The sequence below is a fragment of the Pavona decussata genome, unplaced genomic scaffold, assembly GCF_977016875.1.
Source record: "Pavona decussata unplaced genomic scaffold, jaPavDecu1.1 SCAFFOLD_95, whole genome shotgun sequence".
Taxonomy (NCBI): Eukaryota; Metazoa; Cnidaria; class Anthozoa; order Scleractinia; family Agariciidae; genus Pavona; species Pavona decussata.
This window is the reverse complement of record NW_028145512.1, coordinates 532,500-548,489: the sequence shown is the minus strand read 5'-3', so window position 1 is coordinate 548,489 and position 15,990 is coordinate 532,500. Positions and strand designations below refer to the sequence as shown.

At 39.2% G+C, this 15,990-nt stretch overlaps 1 protein-coding gene across 2 annotated transcripts; it reads right to left on the bottom strand.

The window, feature by feature from the left end:
• Positions 1 to 5,876: 5,876 nt before the first annotated feature.
• On the bottom strand, positions 5,877 to 8,669 carry LOC146472964 (uncharacterized). 2 transcript variants are annotated; one of them, XM_085118910.1, is made up of 2 exons: positions 8,571 to 8,669; positions 5,877 to 6,459 (listed from the first exon to the last, which is right to left on the bottom strand). In XM_085118910.1, exons 1-2 carry the CDS (start codon positions 8,646 to 8,648, stop codon positions 6,010 to 6,012), a joined length of 528 nt encoding a protein of 175 aa, XP_084975036.1. In that variant the 5' UTR covers positions 8,649 to 8,669; the 3' UTR covers positions 5,877 to 6,009. The 2 variants fall into 2 exon arrangements, with proteins under 2 accessions (XP_084975036.1, XP_084975037.1); XM_085118911.1 differs by lacking the exon at positions 8,571 to 8,669 and adding an exon at positions 8,179 to 8,350.
• Positions 8,670 to 15,990: the final 7,321 nt, after the last annotated feature.

The following is a 15,990-nucleotide window of genomic DNA, read 5'->3' as shown; positions in this document are numbered from 1 at the left end:
TTATTTTTGCAGCGGTTGATCCTGAACTTGGCAAGGGATGTAAATTTTGCAAACTTAAATTTTGCATGCGATTATTATCTGCCAGCGGCCGAAGCTGAGTGAACGTCAGTTTTAAACATTTAATCATCGCTAGCTGTTTAAATCCATGGTAGCTGTGGAAAGACCAAATTTAAAGGTCAAGACTTAAAGAATGCATTGTGTACCACAACAACCCTAAGGCCTGTCGTTCCGTCCTTGCGTCGGCTTTTATCGGTGAACGAGTAAACACCGGAATAAAAGGTGAGTTCAAATTCAGTGAATGTATTATCTAAAATTGCAAGGGATAAGAGAACGTATTAAATAGTATAATATCTCTACTGTATCCTACACAGCCTTGTCAATCGATTATTTGATTTCTGATTCACTGTTTTTTTCCCGCGCAAAGTACTCAAACTTACAGAATTGGTCGTCAAGTTTATGAATGACTGCTTGTAAAAATTGTATTACTGGCTAAATAAAAATAATTTTAGCCATCTGAATATAACCTTGTTGTTTAATATGCTTTTTAGCTAGTTTATAGGGTTATTAAAATTAGCCGTTGTACTGATTGATAAAATAAACTTAAAAACCGCAAGACACATCGAAGTTTTCGCATTGGCAGAACCGCGTTTCAAACAACTCTCAAACATGGTTTTCCTGAAAGGAATATTTAAAAAAAAAAAAAAAACTTTTTAATAAAACTTAGTGTTGTAGGTGGCTTTCCGGGAAATTTCGGCTGATCGGAAAAGCCCTCTCTTTACAGTATTGCGTGACGGCGTGACGGTGACACCGGAATTGTGAAAATTTGACAGTAAGCTTAATTTGCATAATCGTCCTCGTTGGCAGAAGGGCGTAATAAGCGTTTTTACTAGTCGCAGTCGTAGAAAGTACATTTTTAAACGATGTTGTAAAAGCTGCATGAGTGTTGTATAAAAAGCTGCGATTGTTTTCACTAACGGAAATACATTGTACCAAATGGAAGGTGTTCTTGGACCTTCTTGCAGAGATCACACCGATAAATCCTGCTTCGGATTCGACGAATTAGCAAACCATTGCATTTCGCTGGATTCCCCTCGCATGAAAACATCTCGCTTTCAAAGTTTTCTGGTCGTGCTTTGGCGGTGCTTCGATTCGCATGAGACCTGTAACTTATACAGAATTCTGTTTTGTCAAAGTAGTCGACTTTGCATGCATAATTAAAAACACTTCGACCCAGATACAGTTGTTATTATCGTATTCTGCACAGGTAAACAGGGCGAAGACTTTATCATGTATTAAATTTATTTCTTAATTCAAAATCTAAGCTCAGCCTTCAGTTTATGAGTAGTTTTTACGACCGGTTTATTGTTTTAATTTGTCATGTACCGCTGGTGAGTGAATTTAGAGATAGCGTTTTCAATTGTTTTCGTAGGGCTTTCTCTTTCCCAGTTTGTGATCAATTTTTAAGTTTAATTCCGTAGAAATTCTCAGAAGCAGAAATAATATAAGGTCAAAGCGACCTACCTAACATTTTCCTTTTTTTCTTTATTTGAAAGCATGTGTTCCCAAAACTAAAACGCAAAACGATGCAAATTAGCGAAAATATAATTATGCGAGTTTGACAGCCGCACTCTGAAGCTTTCGACCACTTGTTGATTTCACGGTGTGTTTTAGCTTCGAAACGCGAACAAAATACAAACGTCAAATGGACTCAATTTGTGAACCCATAAGACAAACTTTTCTTTTGCTTGTTTCAAAACAAAAGACTTCAAAAGATCTTCGTTTTGTTTGAAAAGTTTCGCAAACATTTCAGATAATTATCGCACTGCCGTACGTGACCAATTCCGCTCGCGTTGTTGTTTGTCGAAAAGTGAAAATGAGCAGAATATCATTCGCGAACTCACGGGCAAACTAAAAGTAAACCTCCAGGGAAGTATAGTACTACAAGGAATCCGTTTGTGAAAGATTTATTTCAAAGCAAGCGCAGTGAAGAGCAGTGTTTGGCTTCGTAATAATTTTCGAAATGGCGGCCGTCAAGTTAATTCGCCCCATGATTGTTGTTTTGACCGAGAAAACGCAATTTACGATTATTAACTGCATTTCCTGTCAAACGCGATTAATAATCGCGTACTTTACGATTATTAACTGTATAACGTGTCAAACGTAGTTAATAATCTTAAATAGTACGATTATTAATCGTAACATGCACGATTATTAATCGTAAAAGATGAATTTCCTGATTAATAACTGCAAAGTACACTTTTTCAGATTATTAAGGACAAAGTGCACATGTCATGAGTAATAACTGTAAAATTTTGTACTCCGGAATTAAAAAAACACTCCAGAAATAGATAGACCCCTGTTTTAAGAATGACGTTCACGGCAAAGGACAAACGTGAGATATGACCACGTGACTATGTTTATCCCATATTTGCGCACCGCTTGCTGTTTTCAGTTTCTTTATCAAATCGAGCAGTTTTGCGTTAGCATCAAATGCCAGAATTAGTTTGCACTATTCTCATCTTTGTACTCTTTAATTCAAGAAAACTCATAAACGCGAATCTCACGTTTGCCGTTTTCGGTAAACGCGATTCTTAATCTCTCTAAATCCTCTTCTCACCGAGGTCTGAGTTCCGTTCTATACTATAACGAATGCGGTCTATCTCTCGTTAAACTGTTCCAGCAAAGTGTACTGACCCGGTTACAGTAGACACCCGCATGACAGTCGCATCAGTAAGAACCTAGGTGCAGTAATCCACAGATTCTGCATTGGTGCCGCCACCACTGCAGCGACAGCAGGTGCGGTTTTTAAATGGCTTATTAAAGTCTTGCGCCGCTGGAACTCAGACTGTTAGTGTCACCGATTTTTATTGTGCCTTTGAAAAACGAAAATACATAGCAGCATCGATGGAAATTTTAATTAAAATAATGGTTCAGTTTTGTTAACAATTATCCTACGAGTATAGATACCTAAGCTAGCATTTTGTTCTTTTGCTGCGGATGGCTTGAATCGAAATCGATTACAACTTGAAAAAATTGGCCATTTTTTTCAAGTTCTTTCTTTGTAGTTTGGACAAATTGCTAAAACCTGATTTATAAATTTTTCTTCATTGGACAAATCAGTTAATGTTCTCCTCCCGGTGCTCTACAAATAGTTTTATGTCTGAGACAAAGTTCTAGGTAAATGTTTGAGTAGCTTTCATTAAAATACAGTAAACTCTCCGTGGTAGTGCCGTTTTAAGATCTCCTCAGAAGGTGCTTTTTCCTTTTCCTATCCAAATAACAATGGACAACTCTCGAACTGCAACGTAAGGCCTATGCTTTTTACTTTAAGCCCTAATATCACCAAACACTGTTTTCCCCCACTGGTTTACGTACATTTTTGTAACAGTCCTAGTTAGGATCAAAGTAATAAAGGGGAGTGGTTATGAAGCCAAACAAGTTTGTTTGTTGTATGTTTATGTTATCATTTTTGGCCTTGACCATGCACAAAGCACAATAGATTTTGAAATGCGTTGGAACAGCTGGCCAATAGGAACGTTCCGGTTAAGATATTCAACTGTAGTGTGAACGTTAAAACAAAGAATTGTGCACGGTCGCGGCCCTTCAAACATAAATTGCAGCACCATTGTTATCAACTTTGAACATGGCAAGATTTCATAACCAGTCACTCGATTAATTATGTTACGAGACATTGTTCAAATCCTAAACACCTTTCTCGCGAGAATCTTCTTTATTCTCTGAGCCTTGTTGCCCTTTCCACTGACCATGATTATGCGAGAGCAGTAATCTCAACTCATGATAATTGGTAGGCTGTTCACAGTCCCCTATTTTTCCGTGTGATCGTCGAGATCGAGTGCGTCTTACCGTCAATGGCGGCCATCTTGACTTTCAGTCGTACCGAGTCTTACCTGGGGAAGAGTATCAAGTCTACTTAGGGGGCGGGAGAAAGACGCGCTCGATCTCGACGATCACGCGGAAAAATAGGGGACTGTGAACAGTCTAGATAATTGGCCATCCTATTGATGTTGGGAGGTTATGTTCTTAAAAACTAGCAAACTAACCAAGCACAGTAAAAAATTAAAAAATAAAAATAAAAAAGAAAGAAAAATAGGCCAATGAGCCAAGCTAACACCAGAAATTCAAAATAAACTGAAACAAAAGTAAACTCAATATCAGTAATTGCTGTTGCAGTTGGGGCAATCTTTTATTGACCCTACACCTCCATTTTGTACTGTGGGGTGATTTCTTTTCTCCTTCTCTCCCCCCCCCCCCCCCCCCCCCCGCGGCCCATTTACTAGAATATCAGTGCGCTCACGAACCTTATGACAGGAAAGTGCGCTCTCTGCCATACCACAGAAGGTGGTATGGCCACCATTGGAAATAGGTCCGAATTTGTCCAAGATGGTGCAATCGTATCTTCTGACCTATTGTACTCCCGGAAGGGAACCCTTCATCCCTATGTTACACTCTAACAAAGGTTCCCCTAGAGACATCGTTCACTCCGGGGGATAGGCTCTGTGTTCTTTTCACTCACGTTTTGCTATAATGATCAGTGGTTTCAGTTTTCGTTTTGGCCGTTGCGCAAGGGGTTCTGGACTTTTTTTTATTATGATCTCTCCCTTTGGCGCAACAAGGAGCTAACTGTCAGCTGTGATCATCTAAGTGGTCAGAGTCAAATTCAAAGACAAGTGTATTCACCACAAGGTTAGGCCGCGGTTTAGCCTTACTTGGTTTCCTACTGTCAGCACAAAGGTTAATAATCATGGTAGGCGGATGAAGGAGTCTCATTAACCGCGAATCCAGCTATGCTTTATTTTTTTTTTTTTTTTCACCCATCAACTTGGTGGGTGGAGAAAATTAGGGCTTTGCAAATGTCAGGTATTTTTTTTGTATCGCTTTAGAAATCCCATACGATATATTGCATTTAATTCTCACTGTTAGGGAGGATAGAAATTAGATTTCACGGTAAAATAAGTCCTGCTCCAGACGCCGCTCCACTCATGTGCCGAACCTAATTCATTTAAGTTCGACTCCGGAGCGACTTTGGAGCGACGACTGATTCAGACGGCGTACTCTCTGCCGCAACAAATTCCTCAAACCTTGCAGAAAAGAAGTAAACAATTTTCACCGAAACAGAAAGTCAGGAATTCTGTACAAACATGTGGCTGATCTGGTTTAGTTATCGCTAAATAACAATACAATAAGGGAAACTAAACTTTATCAGTGATTCTCAATGATTTCTTCCGACAGGTATAGCTTTAAATTCTACATTTCGAGTCAGGGTGGAAACAGCAGGTAAAAAAGATTTAAGGCAAAGCAATTCTCTCTAAATAAATCACAAAGCCTAGCGAATTGAAAGCCAAAAGACTCAAGAGAATCAAGCGACAGTCACGCTTGAACTTACTTCACGGTTAAAACTGCATGTGTGACTTGTCACGGTATGGAGCTTTGAGCCAATCACAATGGCCGGCAAACGATTGGTACTTTATGCATTAGGTTCGGCACATGAGAGGAGCGGCATCTGAATCAGCTACCGCTTCAGTGTCGCATAATGCGGCAGACCCCGTCGAACTCAACGATGTTTTCCGCACCCCCGCACCAAATTAGTAAAACTGCCGTACCAAAGTGATTCAGACGTCGCTCATTTGCCGGACTTAATTCATCAATTAGGTTCGGCACATGAGTGGAGTGGCGTCTGGATCAGGACTAAAGCGAAAAAAGGGGGTACTGAAAGGGAATGGGACCACATAAGAGTTTGAAGTGTGGCCCTGGCAGTCCGGCCTTCTAGCGATACTTAAAGTACATCATCAAACTTCGTTTACGTACCAACACTAACAGGTCATTACTGTAGGCAATGATTATTAGTAAGGCGAACTATCTTTAACTGTCTTTTAATTCTCTTTTGCTTAAGTTCCTATTATGTATTCGTTTATTATTAATTAATACGAGTTCCAGACCGTTAACACTAAAGAAATCGGGACAGATGATATGCATGGCACAGTTTAAAAGTTATTGTGCGCACCGACAGGACGTGGTGTATGAGCCTTTACATCCTGCAATAAATGTTTTTACAGGCTCACACTTTTTATACCCATACTTTTGAACACTCGGGATGTGACACGCATTCAGACTGGATAGACGGCAAATGGCCTCTGTTATTTCCCTCTGACCATCGCTACATGATATCAGCCTTTTTACCAAATTCTTAATGCAGGAATTTTCAGTTCCTTGTCTCCGGACTCCATCAAAAGCCGTGTCTTCACTGGAAAGACCTGTGTACTCGTCTGCCACGAGCTCATCACGTGCCAATCCGCGAGGTACTTCTTTAACATCGTTCACTGCTCGACTGTCAAGGGGTAGCAGATGTGGCTCATCCCTCAAACTGGAAGGCATTAACTGCTTGTCATCTCTTCTCACTCTTGCGTGACATACGTGCGCGCAAAGAACAAAAATAGTTACCTAAGGTTTGACAGACAGAGAGAGAGAGAGAAAAAAAAAAGAATATAGCGGGTGATTAATGGTACTGTTCACAAGGAAAAGATAAACCTGGCTCCAGTGATGGTTCTTTGGGCTGGTGTTCGCGAGTTATTTTTGCAAATCTCAAATTCGAGCAGGAAAGGTTGGAAGCCGTTTTAAAGGGTCGGGCACTCAAGTTTTCGGAAAGACATTTCTCGCCTACTAAGAAAATCGGATAATTTGGGAAGATAAACAAGCGGGTTTTTTTCACAAGGTTACCTGAAACTTTCGTAACACTGAAAAACTAATTAACGTCTTTTGCTTTCGAAAGGATGAATACGTACGTCGTTGAAAGTGTGGCGGAAAAATGCCATCTAGCATTTTCGAAAAGCCAACATGCAGCAGCTCGTAAATTTGGGAAATAAGATTGCCCTCCGTAAAAGTTTTGGCAATTGAATTTTTCAGCTAAAGAATCCGAACATCTCAAACTCTGTCCCTTTTATTATAAGAGACGATAACAGTATGTGGCCGAATGTAAGAAAGGCACGCAATCGTTCATTTCGGTGGATATCTGAACTGAACTGAACTGGACTGGTGACTTTATTTTAAGAGGGTGGCACACAGTAAGGAAACTGATAACCCCGGTGGCCCTCTATAGCACAAAAACCAGACCAGCACACCGGGAACTCCATGCCCTACTCTTTGCGGTTAGTGGCTGGGTTCTTTAACGTCCCACAGGGTTATGAACACTGAAGTGTTGTGAGTCGGGGTCTTATCGTCCTTATCCGAGAAGACTAGAAAGTCTAACCATTTGCAGATGTCATTTACAAAGGCAGCAGGTTCTCCTCAGTTATTTAAAGACCCTGAATGTTGGTCGGGTCGGGATTTGAACCCACGACCTCCCGCACTGTAGTCCGATGCTCAACCAACTGAGCCAACCGGTCGGCGGATAACTAATTCTCTTTGTTTTCGGAAGTGTAAAAATGTCGTTAAAATACGAAATAAGGTCATGATTTTAACTTTTTTGCTTTGATGTCTTGGTCAGGTTGCCCCTGAGCTTTGTTAATTAATATATGAAATGAAATGAATTGAAATGCTTAAGGTGGCTTACAGCAATATAGATTTTTCACAGGTTTTCGGATTTAAGCGTAGAAGGTAATTCTCGATTGCTTTGAGTTTCTTCACTACGTTCTGTGATTGGTAAGAAAAGCTGGGACCAGAAGCAAAACCAACCAATACTACCCCGCAAGCGTTTTCCCGCGCTTCAGAAGTTACGCTGGTAGCATGTATTTGCTTCGAGTTCTGATTGGTTCATTGCGCTGTTTTTGAGTGTTGTGATTGGTCAAAGCAATTAGTTCGGTTGTGGTTTTAAGGTTGTGGGTTTGATATATCGAACCAACATCAGCCATTTCAGTACAGAAAAAGAAAGTTTCGAACTGAGGCAATTATTAATTACGATTTTTCAATTGTGTCATAGTAAGGAATTATAGAAATTGAGCATCTATATTGCAGATCGAAGAAGTGAAAAATTGCCTCAACAACGTCAAATAACTGATAAAGAAAAAAATCATACCGATTTAACGCGAAAATCTAAATCCTAGGAAACGTATTGCGACATGTGCTTTTAGGTCATGAATAATTTTACGTTCGAACATTTGCCTCTAATCGTAAATTTTAAGGGCCGGAACAAAGAAAATTCAACGAGGAAGCAAAATAACTTACGTATCGGAGAAAGAAGTGCACGTTTGGCATCTTTTGGCTGAGCAGCTGTTGAAAGTTCAAGACTACTGGCAGTAGAATATGACTGAATGATCCTCGTTGTTTGTTCTCTGATATTTATAACAATTTGTGTATCACCAGATGGCTTTTGAAATTGCGTATGTGAGTGCTTTTAATTTTAAATGTTAAAGTAAACTGGCGTCAGATTCCAGTCTTCTTACGCATTACTTTAACTTGGTAGAATACTACATATAGCACTTTGTAATATAATCGCACAATTTGAGACATCTACGCTACTTTAATTATCCTTTTACCTCTAGAAACACCAAAAAAACTGCTGTATTAAAGTTGTCTGACCGAAAGTCTTCGTTTGATAAAACTTTAAACCAACTTACGCAAGGACTGATCAACTCAATGGATTTCTCCTCAGTGATTTTCTCTCTTTCTCTCTCGAGTAATCGCATCTTTTGCATTCGTGCTGGAAGCAGTCCATGTAAATAGACTTAAAGGTGAACTTTTCCTAAGATTCACTCAACCGCCTTTGACATGCAATGTGAGCACAACTCACTTTGCGCAGTTAAGAGTGTTTTTTTGAAAGTGGTACGTGTGTGTATGTTTTATTTATAGAAGTACAGGATATTTTTAAATTGTAGAGAAAACCAAAAACAACAGGAGCACTCAACGGTTCGTTTCGGTGGAATATCTGTTCTGAAAGCCATTACCCGCCTCAGAAATTTTGGATTAAGGTTACCTTATACCTTCAGAGGTGTCTCGCGTCCGAGCGATGTAGCGGCGATGTAGCGCGTCCGGTTTAAACTGTAGATACCTAAACCCATATATCAAATTAAAGCTTGTAGAGCTGGCTATCAAAATATACCAAAAATTTTGAAATAAAATGAATTGCCGAATTTTTAGCACTGTTTTCTCAAATCAATTTTTTTTTCTTGGAGGAGACACTTTTCAGTTCGTTTGCCTTCAAATTTGGACGGTAGCTAGTTTAACATATAAACAACAAAAATATGTCTGGGAATTTTTTCTTTCGAAATATTTTTTCTCCGAGAGCGATTTTTGTACGATCACTCCGCATTTTTTTTAATCCTATCACGAAATTGCTCCGTAACTTTTCACTGCGATTGAATATGGCAAAACGCAGACACATTTTTAGCGCTTTGGGTCCGGAAACTGAGGAGCAAATTAAATTAGCAAAAAACAAAATTCGCTTTGACTTGTAGCTTTCAAAAGGTCATTCGAATGCTCACATTTAGAGGTCGTAAAATTCACTTTATCACAAAACTCTTTGTATAGTTTGATAGCCAGCTCTATAAGCTTTATTTTGATATAAGGGTTCAGGTATCTACAGTTTAAACCGGACGCGCTACATCGCTTGGACGCGAGACACCTCTGAAGGTATAGGGTAACCTTAAATTATGAAGAAAAACTAACGTTTTCAGTTCGCGATAGGTCATGCGCCTCAAACTTTCAAAACACTAAAAACCTAATCCCTTTTGTTTTTGAAGGGGCAAGTACGTCATTGAAAGTGCGAAACTGAAAGGGCCAGCTGGCATTTTCGGGAAGCCAAAAGCAGCTCGTTAATTGGAAGAATAACCATCCGTTTCCTAAAGTTTTTGGCTATTTTGAAAAATTTTTAGCTAAAGAATCCTAACAGACTGAACAAACTGTGTTAGCTGGCACAAATTTCCCTTTAAACAGCCATAACATGACGTGGGAATGCAGGAAACCATATTGTAACTGTTATGCTTGAATGTTCTCTGTTCGATGACGCTAAAACAAGCTTCTCTGCCTACGTACCATATCGCATGATACTGTTTCGAGCATTGGCGAATATCTGTGCGTGTTTTGAAGAAATGCAAAGATGGATACACTCTGATGCCCTTTTTGGTAGGGAATGGGCGAAATAACTCTTGTGTGCCGATTTGAAAATTATCACAAATGTTGCCATCGGGAACTGAATGTACAAATGACTTACTTAAAATAAATTTACGCAAATCCCACTCGTTCTTAAATTTCGCATTATTGTTGTTTGTGTGGTCTCCCGACTCCTACAAAACCTAGCTTAAAAAGCAAAAAGCCGTTTCAGTTAATGCAACGCAAGTTTACGTCAATTAATGACTGCAAAATTCAGCAAGAAGCAGCTTATTCCATACGGGATGGGATGTTAGTCCCTCGCAGGTCACACCCAATAGCAAGTCGTTGGTATCTATTTATACTGAGTTGTAACTGGGTGAATAAGTTCTTTTATCTAAGGCAGCAAGACGACGTGAAGGCTTTGAACCCTGATATTCAACATCATGATGTTAGCCACTAAGACACTTTGCTCAGTTCTGCACATAGGAAACTTGAGTACTCTGGCGGATATTAATGAATCAAAGTGGAGCTCATCAGCAAGTGTCTAAAAACCTCGTTCCCAGGTTGATTAATTTGCATTGCAAGATGCATGATCAGACCCTGATATTTCGTGAAAAATTTCACACCTGTCTCTTCTGGTGTTATACGTTGTTGTTGGTTTTTACATCGACGGTAAATTTATAACATAACATACCAAACTAACATGAATTGAATTCTAATAGGTAAATAGACCGATATGATGTAAACAAGTGTGCCACAAAGCAGAATAAAATACGCCTTTACCAAATAAAAAAATCGATAACAAATTAAGTGTCTTTAGCCTCTAACCTTCCATTTACTCCCATTAAAAGGTTGTGGGCGTCATTTGTAATTCGGATATGATGACTGCGACAAAAAAAGCTCTTAAATTTAGATTTAGAAGTTTAATAAGTAATGTAAAACGCGTTTACCGATCATACTGGGTAAAATGACGCCATAGCCGTAGCCGTCTGTCTCTAAAATGTAAAATAAAACATGCTGTAAATGGAAAGATTGAACAGTAATCCGAGTGCTACACCATGAATTGATAGGAGATCAACATTTAACCCCGTTCGAGTCTATGGCTAGTTTGTGTAGCTCGGCCTATACTGAATTATATATTTCGCGCGGAAAATCGCCTGATATTTTGCCGACGAGGCTGTAGGCAGAGTTGGCTAACATCAGATTATATTATTCAACAAATTGTTTGTTTTCCCTTTGAGAAAATCACGATATGTTTCTCTTCGTGTTATAGCGGCATATGGCAAACGAGAAAAGGTGTTTAGTTTCGGTTTGAGTAAACGCAGTTTTGAATAAAAAACTTGAAAATCCAGGGAACATAACCCGTTTAAGATAAATCACGAGATTGACCGCAGAGAACCATTATCTAGTGTAATAGGAGTGTGTTAGAATTATCGGTGATTCGTATGAAGTGCGGCCTAGCTACTCAAACACGTCCTCTATATTTGGAGTTGGAGACGTCAACCAAGCTATCGGTTTATTTTGGTAGATATCTGTTCGAAGAGCCTTGATCTCCTAAGAAATTCGTATTTAGTTGGAAAAGTACGAAAGCCGAGGAGGGATCTCCGACTTCTTACACCTACCCCTTAAAAAAAACACCCTAAACTTCGCAAATGGTTGGTATCACATTGCAAGACGAAGGCGGCTGAGAGAACCTTAGGAAAAGTTCACCTTTCAATACCACCTGTCAAGTCTCTTCTATTTGATGCTTTAAGCGTGATTTATTTATTTTGTTAGGTAGATACTTGTGTGGGTGTCTTTGTCCGCTTTTCTCTGTGTTTTCCGGCCACATATTGTAATTTATTTGTAAATTGGCTTCCTTGTTCTTTAACTCTTAAGTGGTTTTAGGAAGCCAATACCCTTTTTTCTATTTCACTGTACGTTTAATGTCATTTAAGCTGTAGTGCTCTGTAGGGGCAGAATAAAGCTGTTGTTGTTGTTCTTGTTTTCGCTGGTCGCTATAAATGTACCTTAGCCCTCAGAATAGAGCTCTCAGAAGTACGCTTCTAGGAGATTTTTCGCGTTTGGTCAAAATGTGATAACGCTGCTCTGGTCAATGGTCTTGATGAATTTTCGTGGTAGTAGATTAGATATTAAACGTTAACATTGCAAAACAACGACACAACGTATGAGTTTTGAAAGCATGTTTCGGATATTTCATTATCCATCGTCAGTTCTGTCAAGGATATTTAAGAATAAAAAATTTGTAAACGTAACGTCCTTAAATAGTCAAAAATTTGTAAACATCCTTGAACTGACAATGGATACTGAAGTATGCGAAACATTTCTTGCAACCTCAAACATTGCGTCGTTGCTTCAGGAAATGTTTAATATGAATGGTTTTGACCTTATTATCTCAAAGGAAATACTAAAATTTACTGAATGGAGGATTTCTTGTCATTCGGGGCCGTTTGGATTAGTTACTTTATGTCGTTGTGTGCACTAGTTTGGTGGCATTTACTTACGACTTAAGTTTAACGGCTCAGATTCGCTGCAAGATTTCAGATAACACTAAATAGATATGTTATCTGTTATAAGTTAATAAATACGTAGGATTTGAAGATTAATTTCTACTCGTGATTTCATGTTTGTACTAGTAGTCTGCATGCAGTAAGATTGCAAATGTTTGTTTACCACGGATATGAATGTCTAATAAATCGACGTCTTTGCAAAGCTTTCATTGTTGTCTCTCGGTATCAAGAGCTATATATATGGCTTCTTGTAGTTTTTTTCAGCTCTCTTGCTTTGTGGCTTCAATAGATATGGTGTTGTTGAAGCTGAAATGTACCTCCAATTTTTTGTGGCCCAGCCCGCACCCAACAGATATTAAATGTCGGAAGTTGGAAGTCGGAAATCCGAAGCCCGAAGTCGAAAGTCAGAAGTCGGAAGTTAGCAGTCGGAAATCGGTATTCGGAAGTTGGTAGTCGGAAGTTAGAAGAAAGAAGCCCGATGTCCGAAGTCGGAACAGAAGTCGAAAGTCAAAAGTCCGAAGTAGGAAGTCAGAAGTCGGAAGTTAGCAGTCGGAAATCGGTATTCGGAATTCGGAAGTCAGAAGAAAGAAGTCCGAAGTTGGAAGTCCGATGTCCGAAGTCGGAACAGAAGTCGGAAGTCGGAAGTCCGAAGTCGGAAGTCAGAAATCAGAAGTCGGAAGTCGAAAGTCGGAAGTGAGAAGTCGAAAGTCGTTAAGTCCGAAGTCCGAAGTCCGAAGTAGGAAGCCCGAAGTCGGAAGCCGAAAGTCCCTCTTTGGCTTTTGTAGGAAAGGAAATCTATAGCTTTCTTCTGCAAAATGTCAGTTCAACATTTCGTAACACTAAAAATCTAATTCCGTTCGTTTTTGAAGGGGCAACTGAATGTGTCGCCAACAAAGGTCAGCTGACAGTTTCGTAAAACCAACAACAGCCAGCAAATTCGGGGAATAAAAACTTGCTTCAACTTAAATTTTCAGTTAACAGATAAGGCTGTATTAGCTTTCATAAATATGTCTAGAAAAAGGCAGTTCTAAAACGATGTTCGAACACAAGAGACAAAATTTTAAATATTTTGTTGAGTTATTATCGTTGAAAATTCCTACTTGATTGACTTAGAGGTAAATTTAGCTCGACTGGAACGCACGAGGGCTCAGATCAAACTCAACTTCTCTTCATTTCTGTTTCTCGTTGCACCCAATCTTAACAATTTGTTCAAGGCCCATAGATTCTTGAACATTTCTAGCTTCGAATGTTGCACTCGTTAAAAATGTTAACAAAAAACCTCCGTTTTCTGTGCGGGATTTCACCTGGGGGGTGGGGGGGGGGGGGGCACTCAACAAATTTAATACGGGGAGGCTCCGCCCCGAGGACCGACCCGTTACCCTTTTATATACCAGTTTTGGCAGAAAAAATACCCCTTTCGTATACCTTCCATTGGAAAATAATGAAAGGCCCTTTTAAATACCTAAATGACAGATTTCTCTACCGTTTCATATACTTCGACTCGTGAAATCCCTACCCTTTCATATATCTGAAGCGTGAAAGAGGTACCCCTTTCGGGCGGAGCCTCCCCATATAGGCCATTTTAGGGATTCCCCCCGGGGGGAATTTCAACTCTTTGCAGCCTTTTACAATGAAACACACCAACTCGCCGTGTTCAAAAAGCTGCCTCCATAAACAAACTTGCAATTTCTTGCTAAATAGACTGAACAACATAAGACGAGGCTGATGTAACCTGCATAGCAGTCATTTCAGAGAGCACGAAAAGGGAGAAGAATTAATGGTGTACGGACTGTTCAAAACTGGCATAAGAAGAATCCTAATGTTATTACCTAAAATATTGCCACAGGCAAATGCACTACTCGGGAGGTGTTGCTTATACTAGCTGTAAGTTTTGTGGTAGGGTATCGCTTATTTTTATGTCTGCTCCCGAAATGACTGCTACTCAAGTTACAGTGGACAGAAACATTTTATTTATTTTGTAATCATTCTCTTCAAATTAACATGTTACACATCTACGTTACACTGAATAATTTCACGAAAATCACAAAGTGCATAATTCCGTTTTTCCGTTTCTAGTTGCATAACTCTAGATAATTTATCTTGAGTAACAAAAATCGAAAATGTTTGAAGTATAATATAAAAGTTCAGGCCTTTAGGAATTGACTGATTCTTTGAGAATAGTCGAATACTTTTGCTATGGTTTTCAAATTAACCAATGTCTCTGTTGTTCCTTTAAACTGATACAGTATCTAACAAGTTGGCAAAGTCAGCAAGACGCAGGACATTCTAATTTTACGGGAATCCATGTTAATAAACTCTAATGAATAGGTAAATTAAATTATCACCATCCGGGTAAGTGTAGACGTCCTGAAAAAAACTGTTTGTGGTAGGATAAATTTAGAAAGTAAATAAGTTTAGAAAGAGACAATTCCCCACCCCCGGGACTCATGACATGGACTAAAAATAAACTGCTTCGTTTTGATGATTATTTCTATATTTAAAAAAAAAACGGGAACCTGAAAAACCCTAAACTTTTAGAACAATTCACCTTTTCGGCGCTAGATTCCACGTGTAGTGTCACGTGACTTCTGATGTAAACAAACCGCGAAAGTTCGGACATTTGAACACACGCGTATCACACATTTCAGTGTACGAACATCATGGTCACGACTAAAAGATGTGCTTATGGTACTTGTAAAAATGATTCCCGATGTCCCAAATCCTGGGAAAGGAACCCAAACGGTGATCCGGTAAAGTTTTTCCATTTTCCTGGCGCAGTTCGACAAAACGAGAGAAGGCAAAAGTGGATAAATGCATGCCATCGCGGTGACTCGTTCGTGTGTACGAAGGATAGTTTTATTTGTAGCCTACACTTTGTTGATGGAAATGATCCAACGCTGGAGGATCCTGACCCAATATCCGCTGTTGCATGTAAGGAAATGGTAAGTTAATCTACTTATAATTTTACGGCACGATTTGTCGTTTAAAATTATTACTCGATACCGTGCGTAGGTGAATGATGATCACGTACATCCGTAAAATTTTTGCCCACGATAGCTAGGCGGTTCAAGTTCCGGTTAAGAAATATCTGTTCCATTTCTTTATTTAAGACTTTTAGAACTCCCTTCCGAAGTAAAGCGAATATTTTAAAACTCGACACACCAGGAGGGCGTTTCAACCAAACTGCCTCGAAAATTGAAATGTATCTCTACAAAACAACTCTTAAATTCCTAGAAACAATGTGGAATAACGTCTTTCGTATTTTCAGTGCAAATAAATTGCTTTTCTACAAGAAGATCAAAATGTTTAACTCAGTATATTTACAACATTAAAACTGCGCCTGAAACAAGCTGAAGCGAGTGAATTCCGTTAAAACAAAACCATTATTAATTTTTCTTCTGGAGGAAATCCTTTCCTCTTTTATGTTTTGAACTTAATT